Here is a 24,376-nt window from a genome sequence, read left to right as displayed (position 1 = left end):
GACTGATTCCGAGCACCCACGCAGGATATGTTGGACTAGAGACCAAAATTAGTGCCAAACAAAATCTCTCCTTGCATTGTGGGTAGCAGTTGGAGAACCTGCAAAATTGATGACTGTACTGTACTGCAGCATTGATGAAGAGTTTGTTGTGAACAGTGTCCCCAAGATAATGTTCCTGAAACTGCCTTTGTCCATGTTTTAAAGCTCAACTGTAGTCTCTCTCCCTTAACTCCTTCAAGTTAGATTTTCCAGAGCCCACAAATATTTGAATGTTTAAATTCGATATGTTTCTGTACCTGTTTCATTAGTTTGAACATTTGATCAGCTCCACTTTTTGCATTCTGCACTGTGGGAGAGTGCACAAATGGCCTTCAGACCACATTTCTTGCAGAGCTACCTTCGATCCTTTAATTTTAGGATGTTTCATTATGCTGTGACTTAGTCCGTTAGTAGTTATGGCTAATTTTGCCTGATATCTCTTAGGATAAAAATGGAACAGCTCATGGCAATTACACAGGAAGAGACTGACAACCTGCACAGAAGAGACGTGGCTCGTAAGTCCAGCTGCATAAGGGAAATTATACTAATATTGTGGGCTTTTGTTATTAATGCTGTTTTCATAATTGTATGCAAATTCCTTTCTCGACTGTTCTTGCATGATTATATGAAACAAACACATCTAAATAGGTGCTGTGATAGAAGGGTAAATCAACATGTTGAACGTAACTTGACCCCTGACCTGAAAATGAAAAGTAGGATAAGCACGCTTTTGTGATCAATAATTGTCAGTGGTCCACACCTAATAGGCATTGGCAGATTAATAAAATACCAGTTTGCACAAACACATAGTTTAGTTGTGAATGCCTTGTAATGCTTATGCTGTTATTATAGTATCATGCAGCTCATGAGCCTCGGTTTCATTAGTTGATAGATGAGAATTTCAAGGTCTGTTGTGTCAAACAGCCATTTACTGTCTCACTCTCGTCTAAAGAGCACATTCTTTTGAGTTGACAGGATTACGGCTCTTTATCACTTCTAATGTGCCCCCTGTATTTTATTGATGGTGCCCCCACTTCTGATGTCGAGCACTTCCACAGGTCAGGAGGACATAGGCTGAATGAACTTGGCTACACTGACCTTGCTAAAGTGATCACCTTGAGTTCTATTTGTTAGGCCCTGAGGATTGGGAAGTAAAAAACACAAAACTGGTTGTGGTATTCCAGACTAGGCTAGTCAGGGTGCTTATATGACCTCAAGCCCCTGTGTGTGTGTGTGTTTTGGTGGGTCTGTGCATTTGAGTCAATTACCTTAGCATTCGGATTGCATTAGGCCTTAAAGTGTGCTTGTTTAACACAAGCACGTGCTTTATGTGTGCAGGTTCTGTGGAATATTTCCCTGTATTTTTTTGTGTATGTGCAAATGGCCACATGGCTTCTGCTCTGCGCTGTGCAGCATGAAGGGAAACCTTTAACTTTTGCGGGGCTTGTTAATAATAGATAACATTTCCTTGCTAAACGACCTTATTCAGTCTTCACTTTTAACACCGAAGATGTTAAAAAGAAGCATATACTAATTTGTCCAACACTGCAGATGAGAGCATTGGGTTCAGCTAAATGTTGATTCTTGTCCAACACTGGGTTCTGTCAAGAGGTGCCCTAACCAGGTCGGTACAGAGGCTGTGAAGCTTTGGGTATACAAGTTCAGTTCAGTTAATAAGGAGGGAAAGTGAAGTGGAATGGTGGGGACATGCTGCCACAAAAAGGTTGTGCTGCAAGTATAGGAGGTATTAGAATGCTCAGTAAGAATGCCACAAGGCAAAACAGTGAGTTTGAGGCCAAAACAGTGAGTTTGAGGCTAACCAATTAGGGAGGTGTGATAAACAGTGTTTAGGGTTTTATATGTTCCTTTCATTCTAATGCTATTCTATATCTCCGACTAAACAATTATTTTGAAGAAAATTATAATACCTGATGTATGTTAGATCAGACAGAAAGATCCAATAATAATTAGTTTCACATTGACAATTAGTCCTATTGTGAATCCATGGAAACAAGGTATTTCGAAGGAGGGTATAGTCCCCATATGCACCACCACGGTCTGCCAGTTCTGGGTACTGTATATTTAAAATCTCAGTATATTAATCAGTGCTTCACGCGTCATTATTTATGTATTTAGCAATATACGGTGGCGAAGGACGGGTCCCTTTTCATGGCTTTCATGGACCTGTCCTCCGCATTTGATTTGGTCAACCGGTCCAAGCTCTGGCAAATCATGCTGGATCTGGGTATTGACCCGCCCTTAGTAAGTTTTCTTGCAACCTTGCATCAGGATCTATCCGCATCTGTGAGGGTCACACAGGATGGGAAATGCACGAAGCACTTTAGGGCGGAGAGAGGGGTGAGGCAGGGGTGTATCCTTGCCCCACTCCTCTTTACAATTTATATTAATGGCCTGGAAGGGTCTCTGGGGGTCTCGAGAGCTGATGCGCCGCGCGTGGGGGAACGGGTTGTACCAGTTCTTCTATACGCGGACGACGCTGTTTTGTTGGCCCGCACAGCGGTGGGGCTTCAGAGATTGTTGGATGCCTTTGGTGCATTCATGGCTGCCCTGGATCTTAAAGTGAATATTAAAAAATCTCACTTTATGGTTGTGGGGAAACAACGTAAAAAGCCAAAGTCTAGATCCCTATTTTGCAACGGGGAAGAGATTTCCAGGGTTAAGGTCTTCTGCTACTTGGGAGTTCTCTTTGATGAGAATGGCTCCTGGGGCCCACAAATTAAACTTAAACGCAACTCAGTAGCCAGGTCTTCCTCAGCTGTGATCAGTTTTGCTAAGAAGTTGGGGGCAAGGCCAATGGAGGCCTTGTTGAAGGTCTATACTGCAAAAAGCCTGGCTATTGCCACTTATGGCGCGGCTCTGTGGGGCTATGTTACACAGGATATGATTCAAGTTGCAGAAAATAGATTCCTGCGTTCTTTGCTATCAGTTCCCCAATCAACACCTGTTTTTTCTATTCATGCGGAGGTTGGTCTGGGTTATGTTTCTGATAAATTGAAGTTGGCTCCATTGTTATTTTGGGGGAAAACCTGGTTAAACCAGGAAATCTCCCTTAATCATCAGATCCTGAGTGATGTTTTAGCCTTAGATCATGCTCATAGAATCCCCTGGCTAGAGTACATTAGAGTGGCGTTCTCTAGCATGGGGCGCCCTGAGCTTTTTTCGTCTCCATCTCTCATAGTTAAAGCAGATATTGCATGGACCAGGCAGTCTTTTTTAGATAGACTTACTATGGACCGCGAGGAGACAGAACTTCGAAAACCAAATGTGAGAGCACATTTTTTGCTTCTCTCGTCTCCTTCGCTGGAACCCTATCTAAGCATTGTTACAAATCCTTTCCATAGATTTTTATTACTGCGTTTTAGATTCAATCTGATTCACTATTCTCTTGGCTCTTATCCTCTGTGGGGCAAGCCCGAATGCAGCATACCATGCCACTGTGATGACTTTTCATGTCAGGATACGTTGCATTTTATTATGTTTTGCGAGTTTTATTCTGCTAGCTGTAAAAAATACTTACTTCCAATTTTAAAGGAAGCTGGCTTCTTACAAGTTAGACCTGCCCTGTTTCTTCAACAGCTGAGTAGTACTCGCATTATCTTTAGCGTGGCAAATTTTTGGGTGGCTGCTATGCGCTGTAAGGCGAAACAATCTTCTAGCTTGGGCATCATATGAGTAATTTTCTAATGATTTTTAAATATGTTGTATGTTGTTTTATTATATGGTTTTATTGTAACCATATTTTTTATTGATCATGTCATGGTTTATGCTTTTATGTATTTCTGTACTTTTATGATTTTAACTAATCGAATAAAGTGTTTTTTTGACTGACTGATGTATTTTATTGTTGGAATTTCTCAACAGTATCTCTATTTGAAAAAGTGTTAATCAAAACACTTTTAATAAGAGATGATTCCAATTAACAAATAGTTTTCATGCATGCCTTCATCAATGGCCCCAGTGCATGTTTGACCATATAATGGCCTCTAATAACCAAAATACTAAATTTCACTTCGTTTTTGAGACTGTTACTAAGATATGGAGTATTTTATGTAGGAGAGCATTTTTGATTCAACTTCGAGATCCTCCATTCCTCTGACTCTTTAGAGTCTTCTTCATGGCTCAAAGGATTTACCAAGTCAAATTCCCAAACCTGGGGCATTCAACGGACGGACAAGCCATAAGCCATCCATGTTGTGTGGTTTTCCTGTAGCAATACCTCATCAGAGACCTTCCACCTCTTGTCAGTCTTCATACTCAAGTAGTCCGGGTGGCACTGGTAGATTTCCAGTGATAATTGATTGAATGTTTGACCAGAACATGCGTGCCAGAGTCTGAAAACCTCTTAGTTTCACTAAGTGTGTTTGATATTTGTAACTTATTAAAGGTTTTGCAAGCTTATGAGTGGAGTAGATGTTCATCTAACAGATGATTGTAGTTTGGTCCACGTTCTTTAATAACTTGTATTGTTGTTAAAGATTAATTGCTCTTATGTAAAATGAGTGCTACATAATGTGTTATGCATTGGTAGAGATATATATATGCAGCATGTTATACTGTTTATCAACTGCTCTACACAAACCTGAGTAGGAAGAAGCATTGAGAGTATTATGCCTGGTTTGAACATCTATTGCAAGGTGCCCACTTTCCCTTTAGTTGTTCACTCTGGTGCAGCTGGAGGTTTAACCTGTAATTAATTAATTTCATTGCCTTCTTCTAGAAATCATTCAGATGCGCTTTCTTCTAGATCCAATATTAGTCCAGGTTTTCCTCTGCTGATGAGATTGGACAGTAATCGCCTCCCTTTTCTTTCTTAGATGCCATGCAGCAGATGTTGGCAGAGAGTTATAACAATAGGCTCATCCAAACGTCTAACGAATCCCGTCGGCAAGAGATGGTCAACCAAGCCTACTCCAGGTAAGAAAGCTGAGACAGTTTGTGGTCAGTTACAGCCTTTTATGACAATTGTAATTCCATCCATTGTCAAGAACGGCCAGTAACATTCAACTCAAAAGAAACATTTAAATAAATTAGAACAAACTGATTTTTTGAGGTTCTAAATGAGCTCTCATTTAAGATTGCAATGTTTTGATAAAGTGCGAGGTAATTTTTGTCTTAAACAGTAGCAAATATAATTTGTTCCCGTCAGAACATTCTGTGTCCAAAGAAGCACTCCATGCACAACTGTCAAGCAATTATACTACTGGAAAAATGATGCTTGTCTAATGCATTGCATATGAATGGAAAAGCTGTTATAATCATCTTTTCCTGGAGGGGTTGAGGGACATGGCTGTCAGGGGCTCAAGATGGCTGCATAGTCTCGGCCTTTGCACTTGGTTCTACTTTCTTTTGCTCATCACCGCACCCTGTGGAAGCCTGGTGTCTCCTGGAGCAGCTTGCAGTGAGGGCAAAAACACAATTCCATGGATGCTGTGGTCAGCAGAGTTTCAGCCCCATGCCTCAATGGATCTTCAATAGATCTTCCCTTTTGGACCTCTCTCACTCGTTCAGGTCTCCTTGGGGTGGTGCATAGAGATGATGGTGATGATCCCATGAAGACCTACCCTACCCCCCCCCCCCCCCCCCCAGTGAAATGAGGGCTCAGCCAGTAAGCACCAGGTCCAGCTGTCACACTGAAGTAGATGTGTGGGCTTGTGTGCCCTTGTGCAAATTAGCACTGCTTAACCAGAGCTAAGGTGTTTGGAGATGTTATGCTGACCCCTCATGAAGGGAGGTGGGAGTGTGCCTCATTGAAAACCTAGCACTGATTACAGCTCTTTTATGGTACTGACCGGGCACTGGTGGTCCCAGAGGAGGCACCGAATTTTCTGAATGAGAGTTCACATCTTGGTTTGGCCTCTGCAGCCAACCGAAAAGTGACAATTTGGCAGATGAAAAGTCTTAAAGGGAGGAATTCTTTCTCCCTGATGTGCTGTGCACAAGAAGCGTCAAAGGTATTTACTGATGGCTCTTGCAGAGGAGGTGGCACACACAAATAGTAAAAAGGCCCTGCTATAGTATCAACAATTTACATGCTGATTTAGCTGCAAGAAAAACTAACATTGAGACAGCAGTGTAGGCGATACAGCAGAAGCCTCTGTTATGTGATGTTATTTTCATTTGAATAGAGTGACTGTCACTGTCTAAGGCCTTCCTGCCACTAAAAACCTCTCACTTGACAGAAAGAGGTCTAATCAACTCTATTGAACAGCCAAGTGTAAAGTTGTTTTTTAAAGAGCAGTAAATTGGACGTTGGCACAGAGCTAGTGGGAAGTTGTTTCAGTTCTTAGCAGGCAGGTATGAGATGGAATTTCAGGCTGACGGATGATGGAGCACAGAACATGAGTAGGTTGGTGGAAAGTTGAGATAGATGGGAGCCGTATTATGCAGAGCTTTGTGGGCAAAGCAAAGAGTTTTGAACAGGATCCTTTGTGCATGGTTAGCCAGGGGAGGTTTCTGAGGTGTAGCGAGAGAGATATGGGAGAGCGGGCTGGGAGATTGAGAACAAGGTGAAGTTGGTGCATCAAGTGGGCTGGGATTCCCCGTTAAAGGGCATGCTCATAGTCCAGATGTGAGGTGATGTGTGCATGGGCACCGTTTTAGAATGGTAAAGGGAATCTACAAGAAAACTTCATATAACATTTTCAGAATGGCAAAACAAGTGACTGAGACATGGTTGACCTGTAAAGTCATGCAAAGATCTTGATCTAAGAGGACTTCAGGGCGAACGGAGGGTGCGATACCCAAGTTTCAAAGTCCACCAGATAGAAGACTAGGTAGTGTGCTTGCAAAACATAAGTACCTCCCTCTTATCACTGTCTGTTTTAAGCAGTTGGATTTCATTCAGGCTGCAGTAGATGACATATGTGAATAGTCTCCTAATAGTTGCTTGTAGGGGAGGTCATATAAACATTGAAGATGGCCTCTTCGTGTCTGGGATGAGGGATAGGGCAACAGATAACCCCCAGTATCCCAGCTGCCTCCTAGGAATATGTATGTATGTATATGTATATATATGTATGTATGTATGTATATGTATATTATCTACTGGCGGTCGCCAGTAGATAGTTATAGTTAGGACCGAGTTCCCATAGGAAATCTGAAAATTCTATTTTGAATAAATTTGGCGCCGGTTGACTTATCTTTGTGAAATTTTCAAAACTAATGGGGCGCTCCGCTCAGCTCCTACCCTGAAAGTCTCGGGGTGATACGTCAAGCGGGGGCTGAGAAAAAAGGGGGGTCCCAAAACGCGTTTTCCCCATGCATTTTCCCATAGGACCTTTAGTCGAAGGTACAGCCCGAACGGCTGAACAGAATTACTTGAAATTTGGCAAAGAGGTAGTCCTCAGGTCAGGCATGTGCCTTTTGCATATATGGTGTCAATCTGTTCAGTAGTTCCTGAGAAAATTGCAGTTAAAAGTACATGAATATCTATATGCGCGCACCGTGCGCGCACCAAATGTGCGCGAGCGTAATTCTGATTGGTGGTTAGATGTCAGTCAACATTCGAATCGGTCGAAATCAGGAAGTGTCGGACGCCATTTTGTGTGTGACAGTGAAAAGGAAAGGTGGACAATGTGAAAACGGGGCAGGGTATAGAGTTCCTGACCCCCTAGCCTTTGTCAGGGGGTCCCTGAAGGACCCCGAAGGGTGAAAAAAACATTTTATTTTTTTTCAAAAAATCGCGGGGTGCGCGCACCGTGCGCGCAGGGTGCGGTCGAAATCAGGAAGTGTCGGACGCCATTTTGTGTGTGACAGTGAAAAAGAAAGGTGGACAACGTGAAAAGGGGGCAGGGTAGAGAGTTCCTGACCCCCTAGCCTTTGTCAGGGGGTCCCTGAAGGACCCCGAAGGGTGAAAAAAACATTTTATTTTTTTTCAAAAATCGCGGGGTGCGCGCACGGTGAAAAACCCTTAAAAAAAAAACATTTTAAACTGTTTATAAGTTTATAGAAGATATTAACTATGCTGTTCAACTTTATCCAAATTTAAAAAAAAAAGAGCTGAGCCATTATATATTACTGGATATAGTCAATCTATAACTGTATACATAGGTAGTTTATTGTAAAATTAATATATAAAAAATATATAATAATACATACATAAATTAGCATTTAAAAAACCTTACAAATTCACAAAAAAAACCATAGGTTTCACACACGTTATAGTTAGAAATTAGCATTTAAAAAACCTTGCAAATTCACTTAAAAACCATAGGTTTCACACATGTTATAGTTAGCTGGACATTTCACTCATAAAAAACCATTGAAATTCCCCCGTTATAGTTAGTTCAGGTAACTATAACTCGCGCGACCGCAATCCACTGCTGATGACGTCACATATTACATCACTGATGACATCATCCAGTGAATATGTGTCTTTCTGAAAAATAAATATTTTTTATATATGTATATCTAAAGGTTAATGGAAGAATAAACGGTTAAATAAATGTCTAAATGGATGGTCTTTTTTGTAAAATTAATTGTATAACTGACTTATTAACAGTATCTTAGTGAATACAGTGATGTAATATGTGACGTCATCAGCAGTGGATTGCGGTCGCGCGAGTTATAGTCACCTGAACTAGCTATAAAGGGGGAATTTCAATGTTTTTTTTACGAGTGAAATGTCCAGCTAACTATAACATGTGTGAAACCTATGGTTTTTTAAGTGAATATATATATGCATATGTCTATATATGCATATGTATATGTATATTATATATGTATATATATATGTATATAAAATATTTATTTATAGAGCGCTACAGTCATCCAGAAGGATATCACGCCATTGAGAAAGCGAGATCCAATGGTAGGGGGTGATGTGGAGTGATGCCTGCTGCCCCTTTATCCGACACTTAGGACTTGGGGAACAAATGGGTTTTCATTTTCTTTCTAAATGCCAGGTAGTCATCAGTGAGACTTAGATCTAGCGGTAGTTCATTCCATTGTGTTGCGGCCAGATGAGAAAAGGTGCGGTCTCCTTCCCTTGCTTTCTTGATACTCTGTCTTGGCCCACGCTTGATAGCGTGACCTCAGACACCTTGTAGGGGCATAGAATTGGACTTTGTTTTGGAGAATTCTGGGACTGCATTGATGTAGTGCCTTATGTGCATGGCTCAGAAGCTTGAATCTGGCTCTTTGACGTACTGGCAGCCAATGGAGCTCTCTCATGCATTCTATATGTGTATATGTATGTATGTGTGTGTGTATGTGTGTATGTATGTGTATATATATATATATATATTTGTCTGAGGCTGGTAATGTGTCTCCTCAGTCAACAGTTGATGAGGATCAAGACATGCCAGATGACACACAGCCAGGGGATACTTGGGAGGATTATAATATTGGACCTCATCTTGACACTGATCCTGATTTATATCCTAGCCGTTCATCACCACCTAATGTTGCATCTGCTTATCAGGAACTTATAGCCAAAGCAGCCACTTTCTATCAGGTACCTTTATGTAAGGACTCCACAAAGGAGGATTTCCTCTTTGAAACTTTATCTAATACACAAAGAGGGCACAATACTTACCACTTTTAAAAGGTATGACACTTCATGCAGATGACATTTTCAAACAACCAGTTAAAGCAAGAATAAAAACTAGCATTGATACAAAATACAAAGCACCGCCTTCAGATCCCATTTTTGTTAAAGGTCAATTATGCTAGGAAAAGCGCTAACTCCCAAACCACTGGAGAAGCACCACCACCAGAAAAATAATGCAAACTTCTGTATGCTTCTGGTAAAAGAGTTGTGGCACAAGCAGCTAATCATTGGCATATAGCTAATAGCCAAGCATTACTAGCAATGTACGACAGGGCCCACTGGGACGAAATGGAGGGCCTTCTCCAACATCTCCCAGAGGAGCACAGAAAAAGGAGGTCAAGAGCTGGTTAATGAATATCAAACTTATCATCTGCAACTCTATTAAGTGTGCTTCAGATGCAGCCGACACTGCTGCTAAGAGTATAAATACGAGGGTCCAAAAAGAAGGCATCCATGGTTTAGGGTGTCAAGTTTCAAACCTGAGGTACAACAAACTATATTGAACCTCCCATTTGACAAGGAACATCTCTTTGGCCCCCAGGGGGACACAGTCCTTGAGAAAATGAAAAAGGACACATATAGCAAAAATCAATGGGAGCGCTACAAACAAACACCTATAGAGGTCCCTTACATAGGCCCAATTTTAAACAAGGGGCAAGAACATCTTCCCCAGACACCTCTTGTTTTCAATATAAAACTGAAGAACAAACCAGAACAACTAAGACCTTCTACAGAGGTAACAATTTTAAAGGAAGAGGCAGAGGGAACAATACACGTTCCTCAAATACCAACAATGACTCCTTTACTTTTCCCTCACAACACCAAACACCAGTTGGGGTCGTCTTCAACAGTTTCTCCAAAACTGAAAGTTGATTGCAACAGACCAATGAGTCTTAGATGTTAACCAAACATGGTTATTGTCTGGATCTCAAAATAACTCCTCCAAATATTCCTCCTTTCAAACATACCTATCCGTGCAACACCAAATTCTTCTGCAACAAGAAATTACAGCTCTGTTGCAGAAAGGAGAAATAGAACCAGTTTCACCACAATTTCACGGGACAGGAGTGTATTCACTATACTTCCTTATCCCCAAAAAGGATGGCCCATTCTAGATCTCAGACCATTAAATCACTACATAATATCTGAACATTTCCATATAGCCACTCTTCAAGAGATCATCCCTTTAGTACAAAAATGAGACTTCATGGCAATCTTGGATCTAAAGGATGCCTATTTTCATATACCAATTCATCCTGCACACAGAAAATACCTCAAATGTCCATTTCAGGGAAATCAATATCAGTTCAAAGTTCTTCCCTTTAGAATCACTACAGCACCAAGAGTATTCAGAAAGTGCTTAGCAGTTAAAACATTCATGTCTTCTCTTATCTAGGCAACTGGCTAATCAAAGCAAATACATTCAAACAACCCGAGATTTACTACATCAACTAGGGTTTACTGTCAAACTACAAAAATCTCATCTACAACCAGCTTCCACTCAAGCATTTCTAGGGGCCACGCTCAACACAAATCTAGCGTTAGCATCCCCAAACACAGAGAGAATATGCAATATACTAACGTTAATTCAACAATTTCAAACAGGAACTCACATTCCTGACAAAACATTCTCAGACTTTTAAGCATGATGGCATCTTGTATTAACATATTCCCACATTGCAGACTCAACATGAGACCTCTACTATCTCTCCCAGCAATGGACACGTATCACTCTCTGCAATGGTGGAATCAACAAAATCTATTCAAAGGGCGGCTGTTTCAAGACCCAGTTTCACAAATGACTCTTAACAACAGATGCATCTCTAACAGGATGAAGGGAGCACATCTCCATAACATTATTATTTAGGGACTATGGGATTCCAGCCACAAGAATCTCCATATCAATTGCCTAAAGCGGCAAGTTAGTGATCAAAGCCTTCCTAATTCACCTACAACACAAAGTTGTCCTTATTCCAACAGACAATATGATAACAATGTATTATTTAGAAAAACTGGGGGGGGGACAAACTCACTCCAATTATCTCACTTAGCTCAGAAAATATAGAAGTTGGCAATACACAACAACGTTCATATATTAGCAGAACATGTCCCAGAGACCAGCAATCACATTGCGGACTTTCTGAGCAGATCACAACTGCAAGTCCAGAAATGGAAAAACCACCCCAATGTTCTTCAACAATACTTTCACAAATGGGGATTTCCAGTGATAGACTTGTTTGCAACAAAAAAAAAAAGCTAAATGCCCACACTTCACAAGCAGATATCACCACCATCAGTCCAGAGGCAATGCTCTATGGATGAGCTGGTCAGGGATATTTTCATATGCTTTTCCACCTCCCCCACTACTTCCATTAGTGGTCAGCAAACTAAGGCAAACGTCGCTCATCATGATACTAATAGCTACCACATGTGCTCGACAACTGTGGTTCTCCACACTCATGGCACTATCTCTAGTCCCACACGAGACGCTTCACCTCAACCTGGACCTTCTCACGCAGAAACATAGAACACTAAGACATCCCAATCCCAAACAAATGAATTTTGCAATTTTGCTCCTGAAGTCTTAGAATTTGGACACTTATTTGCCTCAAGACTGTATGAACATTCCTAAAGAAGCTCGTAAACCAACTGAACGGCAATGTTCTGCAGCAAAATGGAAACGTTTTGTTATATTCTGTCACGCACAAAACGTTAATCCTCTTCAAGCAAAGGTACAAACTCTTTTTCAGACAACTGCAACGCCCACAAGTTAACCACTGCCTACGGAGAGGGACTGCTTTACAGTCCATACGAAGCATGTGTATCTACAGCACACATGCCTCGAACAGATTGTTATGTACCCGGTAAACATCTGTTCTTGGCATGTAGTGCTGTAGATTCACACGCGCCATCCTCCTCCCCACATTTTAGTGTAGGTTGCACTTTATATACTTTATCTCATACCAACGCATGGCCATCTCAATGCTTACATACACAGGATTCTTTACATTCTCACCTACCTGCGGCAAAGCAATCTGAAGATGGCGTTGATGACCACGTGCAGTATTCCCAAGTGGAGAAGTCATTCAGCTTTGTGTCTTGAAGAAAACTTCTTAGAACAAAAACACTTGTAATCATCTGAGCCCAACACTAGATGGCAGACTTATGCAAAGCATGCCAATCTATGGCAGCACAAGCCAAGAACAGATGCTTACAAGGTAAGTATCATAATCCTTATTTAACATCTTTATTAAGTGTATCTGGACCAGGTAGGTGTCGGTCCTCTGTACACTAGAACAACATGGGGTCTTATTGCAAACTCTTACAAACGACCATCATGAAACCATTTTGTCTACAAGAAACACAACCATTTCTTAATAAAAATTCATTCAGGAAGAGGGCGAGTTCAGTGAGCTCAAGAAAGAATAGGGGAATTCAAGGAGAGAAATAAGCATGAAAGAAAAATAGTGAAACTCTGATAAGGTTATGGAGGTGAGGCCAAATGCATTTGAGCAGATTTGTTTTTAGTCCCTTTTGGAAGTGGAGGACGACTTTTTTGAGTATCTTATATCAACTGGCAGTGAATTCCAGAAAGATGGGACTACTCTGAAGAAAGTGACTGTTTTGCATGATTATTTTTTTTGCATTCCAATATTTGCTTCGCAATCTGTTGTTGCTACCCTAAAATTTTGAAAGAAGCTCTGAAATAAACTGGAGGTTTATGTTGTATGGCCTTAAAAGTATTGCATGCCAGCTTGAATTTTATTCAGGCTGCTAGAGAGAGGTAGTGGAATTTTTTTAGCAAATACAATGTGTTCATGCTTTTTGGTTAACAGAGATCAGGCAGCAAGGAGGAACTGGGTATGGGGTTGCTACTCAGCCGAGCTAGTACTAGGACCTGCACAGCAGTATGGAAATCAGTGGGATACAGGAGGAATTTCATATTTTTTTTTTAAGTGAACAAAGAAAGGCTCCTGCATTTAAACTAGTATAAGCAATTTGGGAGTTCACTGATAGACTGGAATTGACCCACAAACAAAGGCATTTAACTTCTTGTGTCTTGATAGAGGTGAAACAGATAATACAAAGCTCATATAAACAATTTGAAACTGTTTTTTCAGCAGTCGCCTATTGATAATCACTTTTGTTTTCTCTGGTTTTAACTTGAAAAAGTTTAATGACATCTATTGACTGCTAAAGCAGTAAGGAAATGACACCTACCAGAACACTGTTTCAAATATGTGGCTAACCTGAGTAGCCATGTATGTCTGACACCAAAGCCTTTTTTATTAGCCAGCTTAATAGTTGATGTTGCAGCACACATAGCATGACTTTAGATACCCATCAGGTTTGCGTTCATTTACAAAGACTGTGCACACAGATGTTTATAAATATTTATAATCTAAGCTGCTCTTGCAAGAGAAAATGTATAATGAGGATATAGGCGAGATTTACAGTCTGCCAGGATGTTGGACTGACATATCTGTAGACGGGTCTATTCATCCAAAGGAACAATTCTGAGGCAGTAACATCTGAGTCTGGTAATATTTTATCTTTCCTCCTTTCTCAGTTGACAGACATTTTGTCCACAATACAGGTTGCTTTGTTTTTTGTAGAATTAAGAGCATATGTTAAATGTCTTTCTTCCTCTTGCAGCCTAGCAGAGATGGATCAGAAGTTTCAGCAAATCCTGGACTGGCAACAACTGGACCAGAATAAAGCCATCAGCCAAATATTAAAAGAGGTAAGGCACAAACCTTCAGTTTATAATGTCCCGTAACAGGTGTTTTTGATTGCTTGTTCTACCCAAGGCTCCCTAAGTCTTGAAATGCCACACTCATTCATGCCACATACAACTTTATAAATCCAGTCTTCTTTTACACTATAATACAACTGGTCATCCTAGTTTGGAACATATGCATGAGTCAGTCAGTTCAACTATATACTGAGTCCCACTGTCTAATACTACCTTCTAGGAACTTCCCCATATCATATGGCTAAGGTTAGTATTTCTGCCAAAATAACCTTTGACTTTCCAATAAAGCAAGTACTCAGAAGTCCACAATAATCACAAGTATTGCAAGTTTAGCAGTAGAATGAAGTGTCTTTTCTTTGTGATAAGGCTGGAGAACGGTGTGTTGCAGCCGTGGAATCTTTAACTAAAAAGAGGTTTAAATATCCTTTCCCCTGGGTAGAATGGTGAATCGCATGTCTCTTGTCAGTCTAAAATGTTCTCAGGGATGTATTGCACCCAAAACCTCTTTGTGACAACCTCTTAGTCTAAGATACAGATCATCTTCATTTAGAGTGAAAAACCCTATATTGAAGAAGTGGGACGTGAGTAACTTCAAATTTCCCCCCTAGAAGTGTAAAGTCTAGCAATAGACTTTAACCCTTCAGCTGGGGTACTTGAGAGAATCATTCAATGTGAGTTGTGGTTTAAATAAGCTCTTCTAGAGATACATTTAGCCTCAGGTGTCTAATTTTCTGTTGGACTGATTATAACTGTTACAACATGATCAAAGTTAATATTTGTTTTTTAGTAAAAACTGGAAAACACCACATTGTGCTGTACTTTTTCTGCTTTGGCACCCACTGCTGTCAAATGTTATAAGTGCAGTCTTTGTCTCTAAGCACATTTCTGTGGTCAATTCTCACGCTATGACCAACTCGAGAGATCATAAGCCACTTAATATGTTCTTGTGGACATCCGCAAGGCCCCTGGACCCAGAGGGCCTACTTACACTCCAGTTTTGGGAGCATGGCTCACCTCATATGGCTTTATCTCATTGTATGTTGTTGCATGGGTGCGAGCATGTTTGCATTTGTGCAAGTGGCATCTCTATGATGCCATCTTTCTTCAGTATCAGTGGGTTAGAGTTTTGCTTTCTGAAAGCTCAGGTATCAGGGTATTAGCAGATTTCTGTGTATCTGGATTCCTCTATAATCAATTTCTTTCTTTAAATCACTTCCCATAACACTCCTCTTAGGTTTATGTTGTGACGATCTGAAAAGCATGCCTATTGGATCCACATCGCTTCATACAGAAGGATCAGGGGCTATAACATGAACATCTTCAGTGCCTATGTGCCACACAATAAGGATGATGTGCTGGTTTTGATGAAACGGTATTGATTTTAGTGCATATGTTATCTCATAAAATGTAGAGTTGGTGTATTAGCTGTAGACAATACAGCTCCGAAACATAAACAAGTAATAACTTCTATTTGACTTATAGTCTGTGCTGCAGCTGGTACAAATTCAGGACACATAGGTGCAAGGCCTGTTCTGAGACGTGCATTGGCATTGATCCAGTGCCTCTCCCCTTCCATCTCCTCACCTCGCTAGACAACCGAATTCAACTTGTTTCCTACTTCTTTCATGTAAACTGAAGTTTGAAACTTATGGTGTCAAAATAAAGCTTGACACTTGGCAATATTACCTGTACAAAACACTGTGACCACGTTTAAAGGGAACATACTGAGCTGTGCTTGTTCTATCCCTCAAGAAGGAGACTTAACTATAGCAGAGCACACTGCACAGAATACAAAGCTAAGATTCTATGTCCTACTGTCACACACGGCCAACAGGAACACATTCCCTGCACTGCTCTTAAAAAAAGAAAGACCCTCACACATACCTTTACATTTATTTATTTTTATTGTTTTATGTTTTAACCTTGGAACAATTCAATAGCAATCTTACAGCAATCGGCCAATGAGAAATTGACCATATGACAGTTCCCACAGCTGAGACAGTGAGATTTACAGGTAAAATCTGCAACTTTAAAAAAAGAACATGTGTGAGAAGAAGAGACGGCAAGGAACCAAAAAGAGAACAAAAAACATGACTCTAGGCCCTCAAAGGCATTCTATGACATTACATCAGAAAAAAACGAGTATATACAAAGCATATTCAGTGCAGAATATTCAAACAGACTGTGGGTCTGACTATCTCTATTGATGTTCCTGGGCATCCATGATGCCTTCTGGAGAAGCGAGGTGGTTCAAGGTGTGGGAGTGGTGGAGAGCAAAGAAGAAAAAGAAAACCAACGGGTGAGCAATCAGGGGAGTGCCAGGACCATTGAGAGGACACTGACTGGGTATAATGTAGAAACATAATGTATTTGGGCCACATTGGCACCAGCTCATTGAGGTCATTTTCCTATAATGTTCAGTAACTCTTAATATCTGTGAGCCGTGGACAACCGACAAGCCTACACAACTGGTGGTTTGTTAGTTGTTTTTTTAGTTAGGGGAGGGGTAATGTTGCCTTTTGGGATCTTTGATGAGAACAAATCCCAATTCGTGATGCGGGACACTTTATGCCCTCTTTGCACCAAGTCTAATGGTACTTGGGCTTTCGTGCTTGTCCATTCCACCAGTTCTTTCCTCCACTCAATTAATGCTAGCACATCTCTGCTCTTCCACTGCAATGCAATCCATCACTTGGCTCGTACTAGGGCCAGGTCTACAAATCTAGTTGCTTCTCTGGTTTTCTTAGAGATCTTCAGTATTTCGAGTAGCTTTAGGGCTGTGCATCCGCTGTTGCCGCACCGGGCTTTGACGTCAGGGGGTGGAATGGACTTGGGGGGAGGTGGTGCGCTGTGTTTAAAAATAACTTATAGTTTTTTTTTTAAATTATGTGATATTAAGGGTACATCAAATACAAAGTACCACAAACATGAGGATAAATCAAACAAAGAAAACAAGCAGAGCAAGGCCATGATATCAGTGCAGAGAGACAAGAGACTTGAGCAACAGCACCACAGGTCTGTCGGCAATTGACAATTATAAACCAATTGTAAACCAGTAGACCCACAGTATGGCATTACAGAAGTGCAGGAGTGTAGGAAGCGGGCTCTGTAATTATGATACCAAAGTAAGGTATAGTGTGCACAGAGTCCAGGGTGTCACCCAGGGGTATAGCAGAGTCTAAATTAGGTAAGTACCAACAGCTCTCTTAGTGGTAGTGTGGGCGAGCTGTTAGGCTTATACAGAGGGTGTGTTAAGCATTTATCGTATTCACTCAATCAAGACTGATGGCACAAACTCGGAGACAGAATCTAGATCAATTGAGTGAGTATAAAAAAAGGTATACTTATATTTTATTTCTAGAACTAAGCAAGACTTGGTACAGGTAGGTAAAATATACTTTGTGAGAAAGTGCCATCTTTCTTGCATGGTATGCCCCCACTTTTTGCTGAATTGCTGAATGTACTTTGACTGAGTGTGCCCTGGACTCCTGCCAATCAGGTGCCCAGGGCCTATGTTCCTTCCCTAAACAAAAACCTCAAAACCAAATTGGCAAACCCTGGCCACATATCAGCCCCTGGTAAGTGGTACCCTAGGTACCCAGGGCCTTGTGACCAGGGAAGGCCTCTAAGGGCTGCAGCACTCATTGTGCCACCCTTAGAGGCCCTGTACCCTAACACACACACACACACAACCACACACACAACCACACCCACACAACCACAATCATACACACAACCACACACAACCACATCCAACCACACACACAGCCACATATACAACCACAACCACACACACACAACCACATATACAACCACCAACAACCACACCCACAACCACATACACACACACAACCACAGCCACACATAACCACACCCACAACCACACACACAACCACAACCACACACTCAACCTCACACACACAACCACACACACAACCACACACAACCACACACACAACCACACACACACAACCACACTCACAACCACATACACAACCACAGACACACACAACCAACACATACAACCACACACACACACACACAACCACACACACGCAACCATAACCACACACACAACCACACCCAACCACACTGAACCACACTTCCACAACCACATACACACAACCACACACATAAACACACACAACCACACCCAACCACACTGAACCACACTTCCACAACCACATACACACAACCACACACATAAACACACACAACCACACACAACCACACACACAACCACACATACAACCACACACACAACCACACTCACAACCACACACACAACCACCATACCCCACCACATACCCACAACCACACACACACAACCACACACACACACAACCACAACCACACACACAAACAACCACACACACAACTATACACACAACCACCCACAGAAACACACACAACCACACACATACACAACCACACACAAGCACACACAGCCACACACACACCCACAACCACACACAACCACACAAACAACCACATCCACACAACCATACCCACACCCACACCCACACCTACACATAACCACACACACACACACATACAACCACAACCACATACACCGACACAACCACACACACAACCACACACACAACCACAACACACACAACTACACCCACGACCACTCACACACAATCACACAAACAACCACACACACACAACCACACCCACAACCACTCACACACAACCACACACAGACAAACACACACAACCACATGCACATACACAACCACACACACACAACCATACACACAACCACACAGACACACAACCACACACACACAACCACACATACACAACCACACAAACACACACAAACAAACACACCACACCCACCCATACACACAGCCACACACACAATCAGCCACACAACCACAAACACAACCAGACACACAACTACACACACAACCACAACCACACACACAACCACACACACAACCACACAACCACACACACAACCACACAACCACATACACAACCACACACACAACCACACCCACATCCTCACCCACAACCACACACACAACCACACACAACCACACACACACAACCACACACACACAACCACACACACAACCACAACCATACACATACAACCACAACCACACACACACACCACACACAACCACACACACACAATCACACACACACACAAACAACCAAACACACATAACCACATGCACACACACAACCACACACACAACCACAACCACACACACACAACCACAACCACACACACAACCACACACACAACCACAACCACACACACAACCACAACCACACACACACAACCACACAAACAACCACACACACACAACCAAACACACAACCACACACACAACCACACACACAGCCACAACCACACACAACCACACACAACCACACTCACAACCACACCCACACCCATACACACACAAACACACCCACACAATCATACACACAACCACATACACACACAACCACACACACAACCATCCACACAACCACACACGACCACACACAACCACAAACACAACCACACATACAACCACACACATAACCACACATACAATCATACACATAACACTACACACACAACCACACACACACACAACCACACACACACACAACCACACACACACACAACCACACACACACACAACCACACACAACCACACACACACACAACCACACACACACACAACCACACACAACCACAATCACACACACAACCACACACAACCACACACACACAACCACACTCAACCATAACCACACTCACACAACCACACCCACACAACCAGACACACACACCCACACAAACAACCACACACACACAATCATACCCACAACCACACCCACAATCACTAATGAACAACCACGACCACACACACACACAACCACACACACAACCACAATTACACATACAACCACAAACACAACCAAAAACATACACAAAAAACACAACCACACACACAACAAACACACACACACAACCACACACAACCACAACCATACAATCACACACACAACCACATACACACACATAACCACACACACAAACAAACACACAACCACACACAACCACACACACAAGCACACACACAACCACACACAAGCACACACACAAACACACACAACCACACATACAACCACACATACACAACCACACACCCACACACACACACAGCCACACAACCACACACAATCACACACACAACCACACACACATACACAACAACAGACAACCACACACACAACCATATACATAACCACACACATAAACAACCATACACACAACCACACACAACCATATCCACACAACCACACCCACAACCACACACACACACACACAACCACACCCACAACCACATACACACACAACCATACACACACAACCAAAACCACACACAACCAAACACACAACCAAACACACAACCACACACACATTACCACACACACAACCACACACACATAAAACCACACACAACCACACCTAACCACACACACAACAACACACAACCACACACAACCACACACACACAATCACAACCACACCCGCAACCACTCACACTCACAACCACACACACAACCACACAAACAACCACAGGCACACACACAACCAAATGCACACACACACACAACCACACACACAACCCCACACACTCACATAACCACACACACACAACCACACACACAACCATGCATACAACCACAACCACACACACACACAACCACGCACAACCATACACACAACCATATACACAACCACACTCACAACCACACACAACCACACACACAACCACAACCTCACACACAACCACACACACAACCAAATACACAACCACATACAAACACACAAACACACACACAACCACACATACAACCACACATACAACCACACACATAAACACACATACAATCACACACACAACACTACACACACAACCACACACACAACCACACTCACACAACCACACACATACAACCACACACAACCACAATCACACACACAACCACACACATAACCACACACAACCACACACACAACCACACACACACAACCACAACCACACACAACTATAACCACACACACTCAACCACAACCACACACACACACACACACAACCACACCCACAACCACTCATACACAACCCCAACCGCACACACACAACCACACACACAACCACACTCAAAACCACACATACGCAACCACACACACAACCACACACACATACACAACAACAGACAACCACACACTCACAACCAAAACCACACACACAACCACAATTACACATACAACCACACACACAACCAAAAACATACACAAAAAACACAACCACACACACAACAACCACACACACAACCACACACACACACAAGCACACACACAACCACACACACAACCACAACCACACACACAACCACACATACAAACTTACACACACAACACACACACAACCACACATAACCACACAACCACAATCACACACACAACCATATACAACCACACACACACAACCACAACCACACAACCATATACATAACCACGTACATACACAACCATACACACAACCATACCCACACAACCACATCCACACACACACAACCACACACACAACCACATACACACACAACCACACACACACACACACACACACACACACTGCCCTGGCAGGCTGAGTGTCTGGGTACAAGACAAAACAGAGAGACAGCATGGCACACATCCCTGTGTGCCATGCCCACAACCTACACTGCCCTGTCATACATCAGCCACCCCTCTAGCTGGGTGCCCTATGCCAGTGGTTTGGGCACAGAGGCAGAAGCCCTGTGCCCCTACAGTACCCTGGTCCATTCCTGGGCCCTGTAAGTGCAGTGCTGTCATTTAAGAGTACATGGTGCTGGGAGCTTGTCAAACACGAACTCCACAGCACCATAATGGTAGCACTGAAGACTGAGAAGTTTGGTATCAAACTGCTCAGCACATTAAATCCACACTGATGCCAGTGTGGGATTTAATGTACCAAGCACCACAGAGGGCATCTTAGAGAGACCCTCTGAAACCTAACCTACAATCCACGTCTGTTCTGAGGCTGCCTAGGCTGCCACACAGCAGACATGTTGCTGGACCCCTGGGTAGGAGAGCCCCTGCTCTCCTGGGTCTGCAACAATGCACATCCTGGGCGAGGTGCTAAATCTCCTCCCCCAGGATGGGCAGGGGGAAGCTTCAAAGGCATGCCGCCTCTGTGAGCTTCCCCAGGCCACTGCAACCCCCCACTCTGGCGGGAAGCTTGACCGGAAACCCCAAATAAGGACAGGGGATGTGCCAGCCTGCCAACCCCACCCCTCAGGTGGGGGAGGCGAGGTGAAGCACATCCCGGGCTCTCGCCATCTTGAAGATGGGGAGCCCTGCCCAATCAGGATTAGGCTACTGCCCCCCTCCCACAGGAGAGAGGCAGGATAGGGGGTGTACCCACCCCAGTACAGGGACCCATTGGTCCCTGCCCTTCACCTACCTGTAACGCCCCTAAATCTAGTATTTAGGGGCACCCTGAACCTTCCTTCCCCAGATTCCGAAATCTGAAGAAGAGCTAGAAGAAAGAAGACCTGCCCTGCAACTGCTAATAAGAGGAAGACATCAAGTGCTTTGGCCCCAGCCCTTGCCTGTCGACACTCGAACCTGCTCCTGCTCCAGCCCGGCATCTCTTGTGGCCAGCAATCTCACAAACCCCGGAGGACCTGGCTACCTTTTGACTCTAAGCCCCCTGGGACTCCCATGAATAGAGGCTCTACTCAAAACCTACTTCTATCCCTGGCAGCAGCCCGGAACCGTAAACCCAGCACACTCTGCACCAGCCAAACCTGGCCTGTGCCTGTGCCGGAGTGAACAAAGACCACAAGGACGACCCCACGCGACTGTGACCCCGAGTCCGGCACCCAAGGACCTCCCTCGACACTCCTGAAGAAGCCTGCAGCCTCAGAACCAGGTGCCCCCCCAACCGCGATCAACAGAGGGTAAGATTTCCCAACACCAAAAGGCACCCCTGCACCCGGTGCCCCGCGGCCCCCTGTGCCCAATCCCGGGGTACCTACCTATCCTCCAACTACCCAACTTACCTCTCGAAGTGGTGGTGGCACCTGAAGAATCTTCGTCCCCGAGCTTGCAGTCTTTTTCTAAACTGGAGATTTCCCATTGAAATCAATTGAGCGCCCGAAGGCTCAAAAGCACCCTGCACCCAGCCGGCCGAGTGGCCCTGGCAATTCAATCTCTACACCTACTTACTTCCCCACTTGCCCTGAGTAAGTGACCAGGAGCCCAGCTCCCACAGCCGCGCGGCCTGCTAGTCAGCAGCCACCAACCAAGGCCCCCCTACCTCTCGTAGGATAACATTGGGACCCGGCCGCCCTTGTGCCGCTGAGGGTGAACCAACTGCACCTACCTGACCCTGGGAGACCCCTGTAATAACGTCTAGGTACCCAGTACTGGATTACAAAAGTAACTAGAACATACTATACCTGCAACTTGAATTTTCTTCCATAGAGAATCATTGACTGTTTTCTATGAAATATTTTCGAAGTGTCAACATTTAACATAGCAAAATATTGTCTAAAAATCATCACAGTAATTAAGTCGACTTTTATCACTTGATTCTAAGTACTGACCCAGGGCTGAATCTAGGATCCAGTCCTGGAATTCCAAAAGTAATCCTAAAAGTAATCTGTTGCAAATAACTTGAAACTTCCATTGAACTCAATGCATTATTGTGTTTGAAATTGTGTTGCCTATTGCAACCACTTGTAACTTTCTACAAAAGTCAATTGCATATTGCAAAAGTATTTATATAAACGATCTCATTCTGAGAAAGTATATTTTAATACCTATTGTTGGTTCTAAAATAAAACAAGCATATATTTTTTATATATAAACCATTGGCCTAGAGTTCAGTTATTGAGTGTGTGAGACCTTTTGCTGGCTGAGTGTGTGCAACAAATGCTTTACACTGTCCTCTGATACTGCC

At 43.0% G+C, this 24,376-nt stretch overlaps 1 protein-coding gene across 1 annotated transcript in view; it reads left to right on the top strand.

The window, feature by feature from the left end:
- Nucleotides 1–24,376, top strand: part of LRSAM1 (leucine rich repeat and sterile alpha motif containing 1) — a 390,590-nt gene that overhangs the window by 265,142 nt on the left and 101,072 nt on the right. The window contains exons 15-17 of the mRNA XM_085610452.1: nt 484–554; nt 4,875–4,974; nt 14,267–14,354. Coding sequence (XP_085466578.1) covers nt 484–554; nt 4,875–4,974; nt 14,267–14,354 — 259 coding nt within the window. The remainder of the gene's footprint in view (nt 1–483; nt 555–4,874; nt 4,975–14,266; nt 14,355–24,376) is intronic.

Source organism: Triturus cristatus, chromosome 1_2, assembly GCF_964204655.1.
Source record: "Triturus cristatus chromosome 1_2, aTriCri1.1, whole genome shotgun sequence".
Lineage (NCBI taxonomy): Eukaryota > Metazoa > Chordata > Amphibia > Caudata > Salamandridae > Triturus > Triturus cristatus.
This window is presented reverse-complemented; position numbering and strand designations above follow the sequence as displayed.